This window comes from Nerophis ophidion, linkage group LG08 (assembly GCF_033978795.1).
Source record: "Nerophis ophidion isolate RoL-2023_Sa linkage group LG08, RoL_Noph_v1.0, whole genome shotgun sequence".
In the NCBI taxonomy this organism is placed as follows: Eukaryota; Metazoa; Chordata; class Actinopteri; order Syngnathiformes; family Syngnathidae; genus Nerophis; species Nerophis ophidion.
Genome location: NC_084618.1, coordinates 3,885,153 through 3,900,311, shown reverse-complemented (window position 1 = coordinate 3,900,311; position 15,159 = coordinate 3,885,153). Strand labels below are relative to the sequence as shown.

The window sequence follows — 15,159 nt, the reverse complement described above, 5'->3', positions numbered from 1 at the left end:
ATTGTTGTCAATCACGTATCTTTCTAAAGTAAAAAAAATACTGAATTAAATGTTTTAAAGAAAGTAATACTATTTTTGGCCCTAAAAATAAACATTTTTATCAAGTACTATAATTAAATTAAATTGTATGTAACTGTAATGTATTTAGTAGTTTTATATCTATTTGTTGTTTGTTTTTGACATGGGACTTTGATTGTGAAATTTAAAAGGAAGTTAGCCCGACTCCATGTTTACGGAAGTCGAGGGAAACCGTCAACGAACGCTTTTCTGCTCATTCCTTGTTCGTTTTTTTTCATTTGTAAAATCTTAAATTGACCTTTTTTTGTGTACTTTTCTATAGTTTCGACGCTCACGCTGACCGCAATGTGGGACCACGAGATCCGAGCCATGGCGAGCACCCACGCCATCATCGCCGCGTCGGTGATCGTGGCGACCGTGGTGCCCGCTGCTCTCCGACCGGGGTTCTCGGTGTATGGAACCCACCTTCTGTGGCTCTACTCGGTGTCCGGGGCGGTCACCTCGGTCAGTGTCGCCATCTTCTGGCTGCTCGGCATCTCCCCGCCGACCAAGAAGCACACACTGGGATACAAGGTCAGGATCTAAGGCAGGGCTCGGGAACCTTTTTGGCTGAGAGAGCCAAATATTTTAAAATGTATTTCCGTCAGAGCCATATAATAGTTTTTTAACTAAATGCCTGCATTTTTTTTTAGTAAGACCAACATTTTTAGAGTATTGTAGGTCTCTTATTCTTTTTAATAACCTTGTTATTCTGAAGCTAACCAATAATAAATCCAATACTTCTTATCATGAATGCGACTTCTTGAACAAGTGCGGTAGAAAGTGGATATTTTGACACTGTGATTACCAGCGTAATTATGTAGGTAGGTAAGTATTGTTATTGCCCAAGTACAACACAACTTTGTTGATTGACTGATTGAGCTACTTTTCAATTGACCAACTCGAGGGGATCTACCTCATTTATATATCCATCCATCCATTTTCTACCGCTTATTTCCTTTTGGGGTTGCGGGGGGCGCTGGCGCCTATCTCAGCTACAATCGGGCGGAAGGCGGGGTACACCCTGGACAAGTTGCCACCTCATCGCAGGGCCAACACAGATAGACAGACAACATTCACACTCACATTCACACACTAGGGCCAATTTTTTGTGTTGCCAATCAACCTATCCCCAGGTGCATGTCTTTGGAAGTGGGAGGAAGCCGGAGTACCCGGAGGGAACCCACGCATTCACGGGGAGAACATGCAAACTCCACACAGAAAGATCCCGAGCCTGGATTTGAACCCAGGACTGCAGGACCTACGTATTGTGAGGCAGACGCACTAACCCCTCTTCCACCGTGAAGCCCGTCATTTATATATATCATTTATATTTATTTATTTATGAAAGACATTTTTGTAAACAAGTTAAATGTGTTTAATGATAATACAAGCATGTGTAACACATATAGATGTCTTTCTTTCACAAAGACAAGAATATAAGTTGGTGTATTACCTGATTCTGATGACTTGCATTGATTGGAATCAGACAGTAATGATGATAACGCCCACATTTTCAAATGGAGGAGAAAAAAAGTTGTCCTTTCTGTACAATACCACATGAAAGTGGTTGGTTTTTGGCATCTAATTCATCCAGCTTCCATACACTTTACAAGAAAAACATTGGCGGCAAATTCCGTAGCTTGCTTGATTGACATTCACGGCACCCGAGGGTCTTGTGAGATGACGCTGGCTGCTGCCAGTTCATTATTATGAAAAAATGACAGAGAGGAAGGCGAGAAACACTTTTTATTTCAACAGACTTCCGTCAAAACTCTAAAGGCCGACTGCACATTTCCTATCTTCACAATAAAAGCCCTGCTTCATGCTGCCTGCGCTAACTAAATACAGAGTCTCGGAAAACTGGCGTGCACAAGGGATCCCTCAGAAAGCTGGCGTGCACATCACTTGTGCACGCCAGCTTTCTGAGACTCTTATTTTGTTAGCGCAGGCAGCATGAAGCAGGGCTTTTATTGTGAATCCGGGAGGGTTGGCGATTAGGCGTCCTTTCCGATTTCAATTTCGTAAAAAGACACAAAAAGTGGGTTCACGCCAACATTGCCTTTTGTTTATTGTTGTTTTTAGCGCCGGTTCTGTTCTTTGTGCAGCTGTCAAGGTTGTTCCGTTCCTGTTTGTACTTCTTCCTGTCCTGCTTGTTCTTCCACGCAGTCGTGGTTCTCTACGGCGCCCCGCTGATCGAGTGAGTGTCCCACTTTGGGCAGAAATAGACACACCGCCTGCACTCCGAACTGTTTATTTCTCGACGTTTGTCACCGCATGAAGGCAAAGTTTGTCTGACTTCCCAGATCGGCGGTGGAAACTTTCTCTCTGGCCGTGCTGCTGTCCTCCCTCACCACCCTGAGGTGTCTCTGCGTCCTCGGCCCCAACGTCCAGGCCTGGATCAGAGTGTTCAGTCGCCACGGGTGAGCCCTCAAAAGCATCCCTTTTTGTGGAATTTGTAGGTTTAACCGGTCCCGTTTTGTGCCTCCAGGGCCATGTCCGTGTGGGACACCTGTCTCCAGATCACTGTGGCCCTTACGGTGGTGGGAGCTTGGGTGGGAGCCTTCCCGATTCCTCTGGACTGGGACAGGCCTTGGCAGGTCAGTCTGCAACTAGGGCTGGGTACCAAATTCGGTACTTTTTTAGGCACCGACCGAATTCCGGCGGTGCTACCTTAGTAACGGTTGTAGACTCGTCACATTTGGTCGCAAACTAAACACCGGCTCACGTAAACAATCACTCAAACAGCACTCAAGGTGGACTCAGCCGAATTCCTTCTAAGGAATGTTGCCATATTTAACACCGACAAAGCAACTATGCTTGGTAGAAAACGGTCAAACTTAAATAAGGCTCCACTCTTCCAAAATGCACTAGCTGGATGCTAATTTACATTGGATTTGCCATAGACAGGCTACTATTAGCATTAGCGATTTTACATGGCAATTTCCGAGTACCGGTATCGATTCCCGAGATGGTTCCCGAGGTTCAAATGTGACCGGTACCCATCCAAAATGGTAACAGAGTATAAAATACTTATCTTTTTCCAGAAATGTCCATTTTCATCACAAATAAAAACTTGTTGAGGTAAGAGCTAGCACAGAAGAAGGAAAGAACGAAGCGTTTGCAGACAGAGGCATTTTTGGCGTATTGTAAAAGTTCGTAAACCTAAAAGTTTGTATGTAGAGGTGTTTACAAAGCACAGGAAATTCAGCAGAATATATAAAACAAAGACTTAAAGGTACACACGAGATGGCAATAAAATCACATAACTTGATGCTAATTTACATTGGATTTGCCATAGACTACTATTAGTATTAGCGATTTTACATGGCAATTTCCGAGTACCGGTATCGATTCCCAGGTACCGGGAATTGGTACCTTATCGGTTCAGATGCGAACGGGGCCCATCCCGAATGGTAACTGAGTATAAAATACTCACCTTTTCCCAGAAAAGTCCTTTCTCATCACAATGAAAAACTTTAATTTGGTGCAAAACCGGCTACCTCAATCTCGTCGATTTTACATGCCATTTTCGACACCTCCAAATTTGGTAGTGAATACTACAAGTACGGTGAAAATTACAATCAAACAGCTCATGTGTGTAATAAGTGCAATACTTATAGTATAGACACGTTGTAGGGTACAACGTAACACATTCAGCTTTATGGAAGAAGCTGCTTCCTGCATCGCAAACCAGACTCAAATGGTGAAGAAAAGATGATATAATAAATGGACAGCACAGTTATCGTAATTCGGCTCCATTTAAAATGTCGCATTGAAAAATATGATTAGCATGTTTTAACACACACAAAAGTACCAACATTAGGAACCGTTGAGTACCGGTATTGATTCCCATGTACCAGGAGTTGGTACCGTATTGGTTCAAATGTGAACATTACCAGTAGGGATGGGTAAAGGAGTATAAAATACTTTTCTTTGTACTGTTTTGTTTAGGTTTGGCCAGTTTCCTGCAGCCTGGGCGCCATATTTGGCTACCTGTCGGGTCTGGTGGTGGCGCCGGTGTGGATCCACTTCCATCGCAAGCAGCTCACCTACAAATGTAAATAGATGTGCACTCCTGATATTTATTTGGAACATTTAAAGACTGAACAAAAGGGCGACACTGGGGGTCCAATGTTTTTTTTTTACAGATAATAGAAGGATTATGTCTTATGTTAGCTTTGCGTTTGGCGTTAGGGTTTTTCATTAGCCTCACTTTTCCTACGACTTTTTTTGTATTAATGGAGCCAAACATTACACGTAACAAATAAGCCAGTCTGTTAGGGCTGGACCCCAGGGTGCAGAGGCACAGGCGACGTGCATGAAGGATTCTTAAATCATACTCGCATAGAGAAAAGCCACATGTCTGGACAAAAATAAAGGCCGGCGTAGTGGTTTGTTAAAGAAGGTGAGAAACACTATCAACGCTGTTTTTGATGAATAATTCAATCAATCAATCAATCAATGTTTACTTATATAGCCCTAAATCACTAGTGTCTCAAAGGGCTGCACAAACCACTACGACATCCTCGGTAGGCCCACATAAGGGCAAGGAAAACTCACACCCAGTGGGACGTCGGTGACAATGATGACTATGAGAAACCTTGGAGAGGAGGAAAGCAATGGATGTCGAGCGGGTCTAACATGATACTGTGAAAGTTCAATCCATAATGGATCCAACACAGTCGCGAGAGTCCAGTCCAAAGCGGATCCAACACAGCAGCGAGAGTCCCGTTCACAGCGGAGCCAGCAGGAAACCATCCCAAGCGGAGGCGGATCAGCAGCGTAGAGATGTCCCCAGCCGATACACAGGCAAGCAGTACATGGCCACCGGATCGGACCGGACCCCCTCCACAAGGGAGAGTGGGACATAGGAGAAAAAGAAAAGAAACGGCAGATCAACTGGTCTAAAAAGGGAGTCTATTTAAAGGCTAGAGTATACAAATGAGTTTTAAGGTGAGACTTAAATGCTTCTACTGAGGTGGCATCTCGAACTGTTACCGGGAGGGCATTCCAGAGTACTGGAGCCCGAACGGAAAACGCTCTACAGCCCGCAGACTTTTTTTGGGCTTTGGGAATCACTAATAAGCCAGAGTCCTTTGAAGGCAGATTTCTTGCCGGGACATATGGTACAATACAATCAGCAAGATAGGCTGGAGCTAGACCGTGTAGTATTTTATATGTAAGTAGTAAAACCTTAAAGTCACATCTTAAGTGCACAGGAAGCCAGTGCAGGTGAGCCAGTACAGGTATATATGTATGTATATATGTATATAAAGGTATATACAGTATAGGTATATATGTATGTATATATGTATATAAAGGTATATACAGTACAGGTATATATGTATGTATATATGTATATAAAGGTATATACAGTATAGGTATATATGTATATAAAGGTATATACAGTACAGGCGTAATGTGATCAAACTTTCTTGTTCTTGTCAAAAGTCTAGCAGCCGCATTTTGTACCAACTGTAATCTTTTAATGCTAGACATGGGAAGACCCGAAAATAATACGTTACAGTAGTCGAGGCGAGACGTAACAAACGCATGGAAAATGATCTCGGCGTCTTTAGTGGACAGAATGGAGCGAATTTTAGCGATATTACGGAGATGAAAGAAGGCCGTTTTAGTAACGCGTTTAGTGTGTGACTCAAAGGAGAGAGTTGGGTGGAAGATAATACCCAGATTCTTTACCGAGTCGCCTTGTTTAATTGTTTGGTTGACAAATGTTAGAGTTGTATCATTAAATAGAGTTCGGTGTCTAGCAGGACCGATAATCAGCATTTCCGTTTTTTTGGCGTTGAGTTGCAAAAAGTTAGCGGACATCCATTGTTTAATTTCATTAAGACACGCCTCCAGTTGACTACAAATGACGTATCATAATTATTCTCTATAGTCGACGCTGGATTTCGCAAGCGTTTTTTTTGTGATTTTAGCGCCCTTGAAATCCTGATTTGCCGTAGCTTTTTAGAAAGTTACAATATTTTGAGGTTTGAAGCATGTTGGGGTTTTATGGATTAGTTTTCGATGTTTTCAGAGTTACTTGTAGTACTAAGAAAAAAGCACAGGATTTCAACAACAACAAAAACATGTTGATGTCGTCCTTGTTTTACACAGCTCAGACTTATCCCACTTAACCCACTCAGTGGTCTAGTGGTTAGAGTGTCCGCCCTGAGATCGGTAGGTTGTGAGTTCATACCAAAGACTATAAAAATGGGACCCGATACCTCCCTGCTTGGCACTCAGCATTAGGGGTTGGAATTGGGGGTTAAATCACCATAAATGATTCCCGGGCGCGGCCACCACTGCTGCTCACTGCTCCCCTCACCTCCCAGGGGGTGATCAAGGTGATGGGTCAAATGCAGAGGACAAATTTCACCACACCTAATGTGTGTGTGTGACAATCATTGGTAATTTAACTTTACTTAAACAAGTGTGTGTGGATATCCATCCATCCATTTTTAACCGCTTGTCCCGTTCGGGGTCGCTCGGGCGGAAGGTGAGTTACACCCTGGACAAGTCGCCATCTCATCGCAGGGCCATCACAGATAGACGGACAACATTAACACTCACATTCACACACTAGGGCCAATTTAGGTGCATGTCTTTGGAAGTGGGAGGAAGCCGGAGTACCCGGAGGGAACCCACGCAGTCACGGGGAGAACATGCAAACTCCACACAGAAAGATCCCGAGCCCGGGATTGAACCCAGGACCTTCGTATTGTGAGGCACACGCATTAACCCCTGTGCCGTGTATATATATATACATATACACACATATATATATATACATATACACACATATATATATATACATATACACACATATATATATATACACACACACACACACACACACAAACTACATTTCCATATGAGTTGGGAAATTGTGTTAGATGTAAATATAAACAGAATACAATGATTTGCAAATCATTTTCAAACCATATTCAGTTGAATATGCTACAAAGACAACATATTTGATGTTAAAACTGATAAACATGAATGTTTTCGCAAATAATCATTAACTTTAGAGTTTGATGCTAACAACATGTGACAAAGAAGTTGGGAAGGGTGGCAATAAATACTGATAAAGTTGAGGAATGCTCATCAAACACTTATTTGGAACATCCCACAGGTGTGCAGGCTAATTGGGAACAGGTGGGTGCCATGATTGGCTATAAAAACAGCTTCCCAAAAAATGCTCAGTCTTTCACAAGAAAGGATGGGGCGAGGTACACCCCTTTGTCCACAACTGCGTCAAACAGTTTAAGAACAACGTTTCTCAAAGTGCAATTGCAAGAAATTTAGGGATTTCAACATCTACGCTCCATAATATCATCAAAAGGTTCAGAGAATCTGGAGAAATCACTCCACGTAAGCGGCATGGCCGGAAACCAACATTGAATGACCGTGACCTTCGATCCCTCAGACGGCACTGTATCAAAAACCGACATCAGTCTCTAAGGGATATCACCACATGGGTTCAGGAACACTTCAGAAAACCACTGTCACTAAATACAGTTGGTCGCTACATCTGTAAGTGCAAGTTAAAGCTCTACTATGCTAAGCAAAAGCCATTTATCAACAACATCCAGAAACGCCGCCGGGGCCCGAGATAATCTAAGATGGACTGATGCAAAGTGGAAAAGTGTTTTGTAGTCTAACAAGTCCACATTTCAAATTGTTTTTGGAAATATTTGACATTGTGTCATCCGGACTAAAGAGGAAAGGAACCATCCAGACTGTTATCGACGCAAAGTGTAAAAGCCAGCATGTGTGATGGTATGGGGGTGCATTAGTGCCCAAGGCATGGGTAACTTACACATCTGTGAAGGCACCATTAATGCTGAAAGGTACATACAGGTTTTGGAACAACATATGCTGCCATCTGAGCGCCGTCTTTTTCATGCACGCCCCTGCTTATTTCAGCAAGATAATGCCAAGCCACATTCAGCACGTGTTACAACAGCATGACTTCGTAAAAAATGAGTGCGGGTACTTTCCTGGCCCGCCTGCAGTCCAGACCTGTCTCCCATCAAAAATGTGTGGCGCATTATGAAGCGTAAAATACGACAGCGGAGACCCCGGACTGTTGAACGACTGAAGCTCTACATAAAACAAGAATAGGAAAAAATTCCACTTTCAAAGCTTCAACAATTAGTTTCCTCAGTTCCCAAACGTTTGAGTGTTGTTAAAAGAAAAGGTGATGTAACACAGTGGTGAACATGCCCTTTCCCAACTACTTTGGCACGTGTTGCAGCCATGAAATTCTAAGTTAATTATTATTTGCAAAAAAATAAAATAAAGTTTATCAGTTTGAACATCAAATATGTTGTCTTTGTAGCATATTCAACTGAATATGGCTTGAAAAGGATTTGCATGTCATTGTATTCTGTTTATATTTACATCGAACACAGTTTCCCAACTCATGTGGAAACGGGGTTTGTATTTGAAACTGGATTTTGCATGTCACTATAAAGTTATATAAGTCTTGCTTGTTCAATATTTAATGCAAAACTTGTTTGGGTCCTTATTAAAAGGTTAATTTGTTCAACCTTCGCCCGCGGCTTTGTTCAGTTTTAAATTTTGACCCACTCTGTATTTGAGTTTGACACCCTTGCTCTACATCATGGGTGTCAAAGTTTGGCCAGCGGGCCAAATGTGGCCCGCCGTGTAATTTAATTTGGCCCTTGAGGCGATATCAAATTAACATTAGAGCTGGCCCGCCGGTATTATAACACCGCATTCACCGCTAATACTCATACTTGCCAACCCTCCCGATTTTCAGCGCCCCTCTCGAAAGTCTCCTGGGGCAACCATTCTCCCGAATTTCCCCCGATTTCCACCCGGACCACAATATTGGGGGCGTGCCTTAGAGGCACTGCCTCTAGCGTCCTCTACAACCAGTCGTCACGTCCGCTTTTCCTCCATTCAAACAGCGTGCCGGCCCCTGTCACACGATAAACGCGGCTTCTACACACACACAAGTGAATGCAATGCATACTTGGTCTACAGCCATTCCGATCACACGGAGGGTGGCCGCATAAACAACTTTACACAGTTACAAATATGCGCCACACTGTGAACCCACACCAAACAAGAATGACAAACACATTTCGGGAGAACATCCACACCGTAACAGAACATAAACACAACAGAACAAAGACCCAGAATCCCTTGCAGCACTACCTCTTCCAGGATGCTACAATATACACCCCTTGCTACCACCAAACCCTGCTCACCTCTTTATTCTATTTTCAAATTTATTAGCCTGTGGAAAAAGTTAATGTTATTTACCTCAGAAGGTTGCAAATAGAAAAGAGGCATTACATTTTTTATTTAGATTTTATTTAATATACCATTGATGTTTTTCATTAGTTTTGTGAAAGTTGATTTTGCACCATTAAGTTATATGAGTGTTGCTTGTTCCATATTCATTGTTCAAGCAAATCAGTGTAGCAAACTGAGCAATAATTAATTTATTCATGCACTTTCTCTTGTTACTTCAAGGCTTGAATGTTTGATTCATTCATTATTGTTATTTTATTTTCAAATTTATTATTAGCCTGTGGACAAAGTTTATTTTGATATTTACCTCAGAAGGCTGCAAACAGAAAATAGGCACTCAATTTGTATTTAAATTTAATTTGATATGCCATTGATTTTTTTAATTATCATTATTATTATTTGAAACTGGATTTTGCATGTCACTATAAAGTTACATAAGCCTTGTTTGTTCAATATTCAATGCAAAACTTGTTTGAGTTCCTATTAAAATGTTAATTTGTTCAACCCTGGCCCGCGGCTTTGTTCCGTTTTTAATTTTGTCCCACTCTGTATTTGAGTTTGACACCCCTGTTCTACATTAATAAAAACATGACTTTGTGAGTTGTGCCAGCTTATTCTCGCTAGGGGGCGCCTTTGCACCATGACCTGCACCTGGGGATAGGTGGATTGGCAACACTAAATCGGCCCTAGTGTGTGAATGTTGTCCGTCTATCGGTGGCGACTTGTCCAGGGTGTACCCCGCCTTCCGCCCAAACGCAGCTGGGATAGGCTCCAGCACACCCCAAAAGGGCAAACGGTAAAAAATGGATGGATGACAGGGTGCTTGCTTACTGTGTAGCTCAGGGGTGCCCACACTTTTTCTGCAGGCGAGCTACTTTTCAATTGACCAACTCGAGGGGATCTACCTCATTTATATATATCATTTATATTTATTTATTTATGAAAGAGACGTTTTTGTGAACAAGTTAAATGTGTTTAATGATAATACAAGCATGTGTAACACATATAGATAAATGATAAATGGGTTGTACTTGTATAGCGCTTTTCTACCTTCAAGGTACTCAAAGCACTTTGACACTACTTCCACATTTACCCATTCACACACTGATGGAGGGAGCTGCCATGCAAGGCGCTAAACGGCACCCATCAGGAGCAAGGGTGAGGTGTCTTGCTCAGGACACAACGGACGTGACGAGGTTGGTACTAGGTGGGGATTGAACCAGGGATCCTCGGGTTGCAGACGGCCACTCTGCCACGCCGTCCCTTGAATTTCAGTGTTCATTTATTTACACATATACACACACATTACACTCATCTACTCTACGTTGAGTTAAGGGTTGAATTGTCCATCCTTGTTCTATTCTCTGTCACTATTTTTCAAACTACCACTACGTCCTCCTGGAGGCTATCCAGGTCCAATCGCAGCTGCGGCTTGGAACTTACAAGCGTATTTCTTCATCTTACTCGTTGTCGGCGTCGCCACCGGCTGTATCTTCCTCGTTCTTCTGCTTCATCTCCTTGTTGTGGGCCCAGTCGTGCACTGCATTCTTTAAAAGCCGTAGATTTTATTGTCACATATGCATGTACAGGAGATGGCAGTATTGTCCTGTTTAAGAGTGTCACAACATTGCCGTTTACGGCAGACAAACTGCTTTACGGTACATGAAAACTTGTTGTGTGTTGTTCCCGCGCTGGGAGGACTTTAATGAAACTGCCTAATAATAAACCCAGATAAGAAACCAAGAACTCGCCTTTGATTATTCTACAGTTATAACGTCATTGGGCAGACACGCTGTTTATATTGTGGGAAAGCGGACGTGAAAACAGGCTGTCTTCATGGAGCTGGAGGGGGCGTGGCCTCCAGCTCCGCCTGAATTTCGGGAGATTTTCAGGAGAAAATTTGTCCCGGGAAGTTTTCGGGAGAGGCGCTGAATTTCGGGAGTCTCCCGGAAAATCCGGGACAAGTATGCTTGCAGCCCTATAATCCTGCTTTGATGACAAGTTGAGGAGGTTTCCCGTACTGATGTCTTTCTTTCACAAAGACAAGAATATAAGTTGGTGTATTACCTGATTCTGATGACTTGCATTGATTGGAATCAGACAGTAATGATGATAACGCCCACATTTTCAAATGGAGGAGAAAAAAAGTTGTCCTTTCTGTACAATACCACATGAAAGTGGTTGGTTTTTGGCATCTAATTCATCCAGCTTCCGTACACTTTACAAGAAAAACATTGGCGGCAAATTCCGTAGCTTGCTTGATTGACATTCACGGCACTCGAGGGTCTTGTGAGATGACGCTGGCTGCTGCCAGTTCATTATTATGAAAAAATGACAGAGAGGAAGGCGAGAAACACTTTTTATTTCAACAGACTTTCGCGCCGTCCCTTCCGTCAAAACTCTAAAGGCCGACTGCACATTTCCTATCTTCACAATAAAAGCCCTGCTTCATGCTGCCTGCGCTAACAAAATAAGAGTCTCGGAAAGCTGGCGTGCACAAGTGATGTGCACGCCAGCTTTCTCAGGGATCGCTTGTGCACGCCAGTTTTCCGAGACTCTGTATTTAGTTAGCGCAGGCAGCATGAAGCAGGGCTTTTATTGTGAAGATAGGAAATGTGCAGTCGGCCTTTAGAGTTTTGACGGAAGGTACGGCGCGAGAGTCTGTTGAAATAAAAAGTGTTTCTCGCCTTCCTCTCGGTCATATTTTCATAATAATGATCTTGCAGCAGCCAGCGTCATCTCACAAGACCCTCCGGTACCGTGAATGTCATTTAAGTGACGTCTTGGTGAAGATTGATGATCACTCATTTTTAGGTCTATTTTTTTTAAAAGCCTGGCTGGAGATCGACTGACACACCCCCCGCGGTCGACTGGTAGCTTGCGATCGACGTAATGGGCACCCCTGGTGTAGCTACTTCAAAGTGTGACACGTAACATGACGCAGCCTACATTCCTGCACCTGATGAATACTCTTCCTTTTTAACCCACCATTCAGCACTTCCCCACATCCCCGGGAGCCACTTTATTGATTCATTTTCATTTCGAGATCATTAACTTCCCGGCGCATTTTCAGGCGGCCCGAGACCCTCGTTAGTCAGACCGGCGCACGGAAGGGAGCCTTTTACCCAGGTTTGGCTTAAACAAGTTGAAAAACTTATTGGGGTGTTACCATTTAGTGGTCAATTGTACGGAATATGTACTGTACTGTGCAATCTACTAATACAAGTTTCAATCAATCAAAGACCGATTCAAAATGTCGGCGGAAAACTGGCCGACTTTCGCCATCACTGTAGGGTTAGTTACTGAAAACCAGTTACTAGTTACAGTTCCTAGTTACTTTATTTCAAAAGTAACTCTGTTACAACAAAAAGTAATTTGTTACTGTGAAAAGTAACTATTTAGTAACTTCTTCAAAACTATTGTAGATAGCTGCGACATAACATACATAAGTAACAAACCACACGGTCAAAACATCGCTGTAAACCTGGCTTCGACCAAGGAAGGCACACATGACACACACCAAGTCTAACCAGGCTTTTTTTTCTCTCTCATGGAATTGTGAAATAAAAATCATGTCTTCAGGAGATCAACACTGTACTGAAGCCCAGAACACTGAACGCATTTCCCCAGTTTTAGTTTAGAGATAAGGAACGATTGGCCTGGCCCACTAGGATCCCTTTTTATGTTTGCGAACTTTATAGTCCAGTGGTCCCTAACATTTTTGTAGCTGCGGACCGGTCAACGCTTGATCATTTGTCCCGCGGCCCGGTGGGGTTTGGGTTTTTTTTGGGGTTGGTGCACTAATTGTAAGTGTATTTTGTGTTTTTTATGTTGATTTGATTAAAAAAAAAAAAAAAATATATATATATATATATATATATCCTGCGGCCCGGTAGTTGCTGTTATAGTCGATTCATTTAAAGTGATGTGATAATAAAACGCTCTAGAAGTCTAGCATGAAAGAGAATATAAGTGTCATGTCTTTGTGATCGCGTTCAATTTAGTTATGTTCTGTTTTGTTTTTGACGCCATTAGTCCCTGTTTTTTTTTACTTCCCATGACAACAACTAGTTCTCACCTGTCATGTCACGCACCCGGTTCATTTGGACTCATGCGCCTGTTAATCCCCACAGCATTATTTAAGCCTGTGGTTGCCAGGCAGTCAGCCTGGCGACATCCCCCTCTACGCACCCTTGCTCCATGCTGATGATCCATGCTCTTTTCTCGTTCCCCGTAAGTTTTGTTATTCATGCCATAGTTTGCAAGTTTTGTTTTATGTCCATGGTTTATGTTGTAGTAATAGTTTTGTTTCACAGCCAAGTTTTTGTACCTCCTCTGTCAGCGTCTCTCGTTTGTACCTTTTTTGAGTTACGAATAAAAGATGTCCATTCCAATCGCTTTGCACCACGGGGGAAACCAAACACACCATAGTCCTAGTCATGACAATAAAATAATTGACAGAGTGTGTGTACCTTCAGTGGTGAATGATGAGCAGAGGCAGAGTTTGGAGTGTCTTCCTTAGCTCGCTTTCCACGTTTATGTCCTCACTGTCCACTGTGTCCAGGTACTTGGAAAAACCTAATACGCCGGTATCATGCTAATTAGCTGCCGGAAATTGGGTGACTCCACTGTAGAAATAGCCTGCATGTCTTCTAGCACATACACTGCAATGTCTCTAACAATGTTGTCATTGGCTAGCAGTCCTTCGTTAAAATCCAGCCGAGGTCAAGTGTGTCTCTATCTTTACTAGCTTTTGTAGCTGTTTCAGCAGATTTGAATTGCTGTTTTGGGCAGTAGATAGGAACTTTAATCCAAGACACAACTTACATTTAACTAAAATGTTATTTTCTTTGTGCTCGACAAAGGAAAAGTAGAGAGAATATCTCCACGTTAAGAAACTCGACTTCTGGCACTGCAGCGCTCCAATAAAACACACTCAGATCTTCTGTTTCTGGCTGATACTACATAAAAAACAAGGTAAAATAACGCACTAAAACATCTGTGGAGAGCCGGAGCCGGCGAACGAGCAGCGGCGAGGAGGCGGGGATGGCGGGGCGTGACGGGAGCGACGCCACGATCGAGTTCAGGTGCGTGGATCGCGCACCTGTACACAACCGGTGAGTCTCCTCCATCCATCCATCCATCTTCTTCTGCTTATCCGAGGTCGGGTCGCGGGGGCAGCAGCCTAAGCAGGGAAACCCAGACTTCCCTCTCCCCAGCCACTTCGTCTAGCTCTTCCCGGGGGATCCCGAGGCGTTCCCAGGCCAGCCGGGAGACATAGTCTTCCCAACGTGTCCTGGGTCTTCCCCGTGGCCTCCTACCGGTCGGACGTGCCCTAAACACCTCCCTAGGGAGGCGTTCGGGTGGCATCCTGACCAGATGCCCGAACCACCTCATCTGGCTCCTCTCCATGTGGAGGAGCAGCGGCTTTACTTTGAGTTCCTCCCGGATGGCAGAGCTTCTCACCCTATCTCTAAGGGAGAGACCTGGAAACTCATTTGGGCCGCTTGTACCCGTGATCTTATCCTTTCGGTCATGACCCAAAGCTCATGACCATAGGTGAGGATGGGAACGTAGATCGACCGGTAAATTGAGAGCTTTGCCTTCCGGCTCAGCTCCTTCTTCACCACAACGGATCGGTACAACGTCCGCATTACTGAAGACGCCGCACCGATCCGCCTGTCGATCTCACGATCCACTCTTCCCCCACTCGTGAACAAGACTCCTAGGTACTTGAACTCCTCCACTTGGGGCAGGGTCTCCTCCCCAACCCGGAGATGGCACTCCACCCTTTTCCGGGCGAGA

The 15,159-nt window shown here is 43.6% G+C and overlaps 1 protein-coding gene across 1 annotated transcript; it reads left to right on the top strand.

Annotated features, from left to right (window-relative positions):
- Positions 1 to 207: 207 nt before the first annotated feature.
- Positions 208 to 4,478, top strand: pigf (phosphatidylinositol glycan anchor biosynthesis, class F). Its single transcript, XM_061907504.1, has 5 exons — positions 208 to 591; positions 2,166 to 2,257; positions 2,364 to 2,480; positions 2,549 to 2,657; positions 4,012 to 4,478. Exons 1-5 carry the CDS (start codon positions 364 to 366, stop codon positions 4,123 to 4,125), a joined length of 660 nt encoding a protein of 219 aa, XP_061763488.1. The 5' UTR covers positions 208 to 363; the 3' UTR covers positions 4,126 to 4,478.
- Positions 4,479 to 15,159: the final 10,681 nt, after the last annotated feature.

What these genes read in the sequence shown, in the direction of transcription:
- pigf (XM_061907504.1), top strand. Translation starts at nt 364, where the DNA reads ATGTGGGACCACGAGATCCGAGCCATGGCGAGCACCCACGCCATCATC. An exon ending in AGCACACACTGGGATACAAG is followed by an intron (nt 592 to 2,165) that starts GTCAGGATCTAA and finishes TTCTTTGTGCAG; the next exon opens with CTGTCAAGGTTGTTCCGTTC. An exon ending in ACTGGGACAGGCCTTGGCAG is followed by an intron (nt 2,658 to 4,011) that starts GTCAGTCTGCAA and finishes TGTTTTGTTTAG; the next exon opens with GTTTGGCCAGTTTCCTGCAG.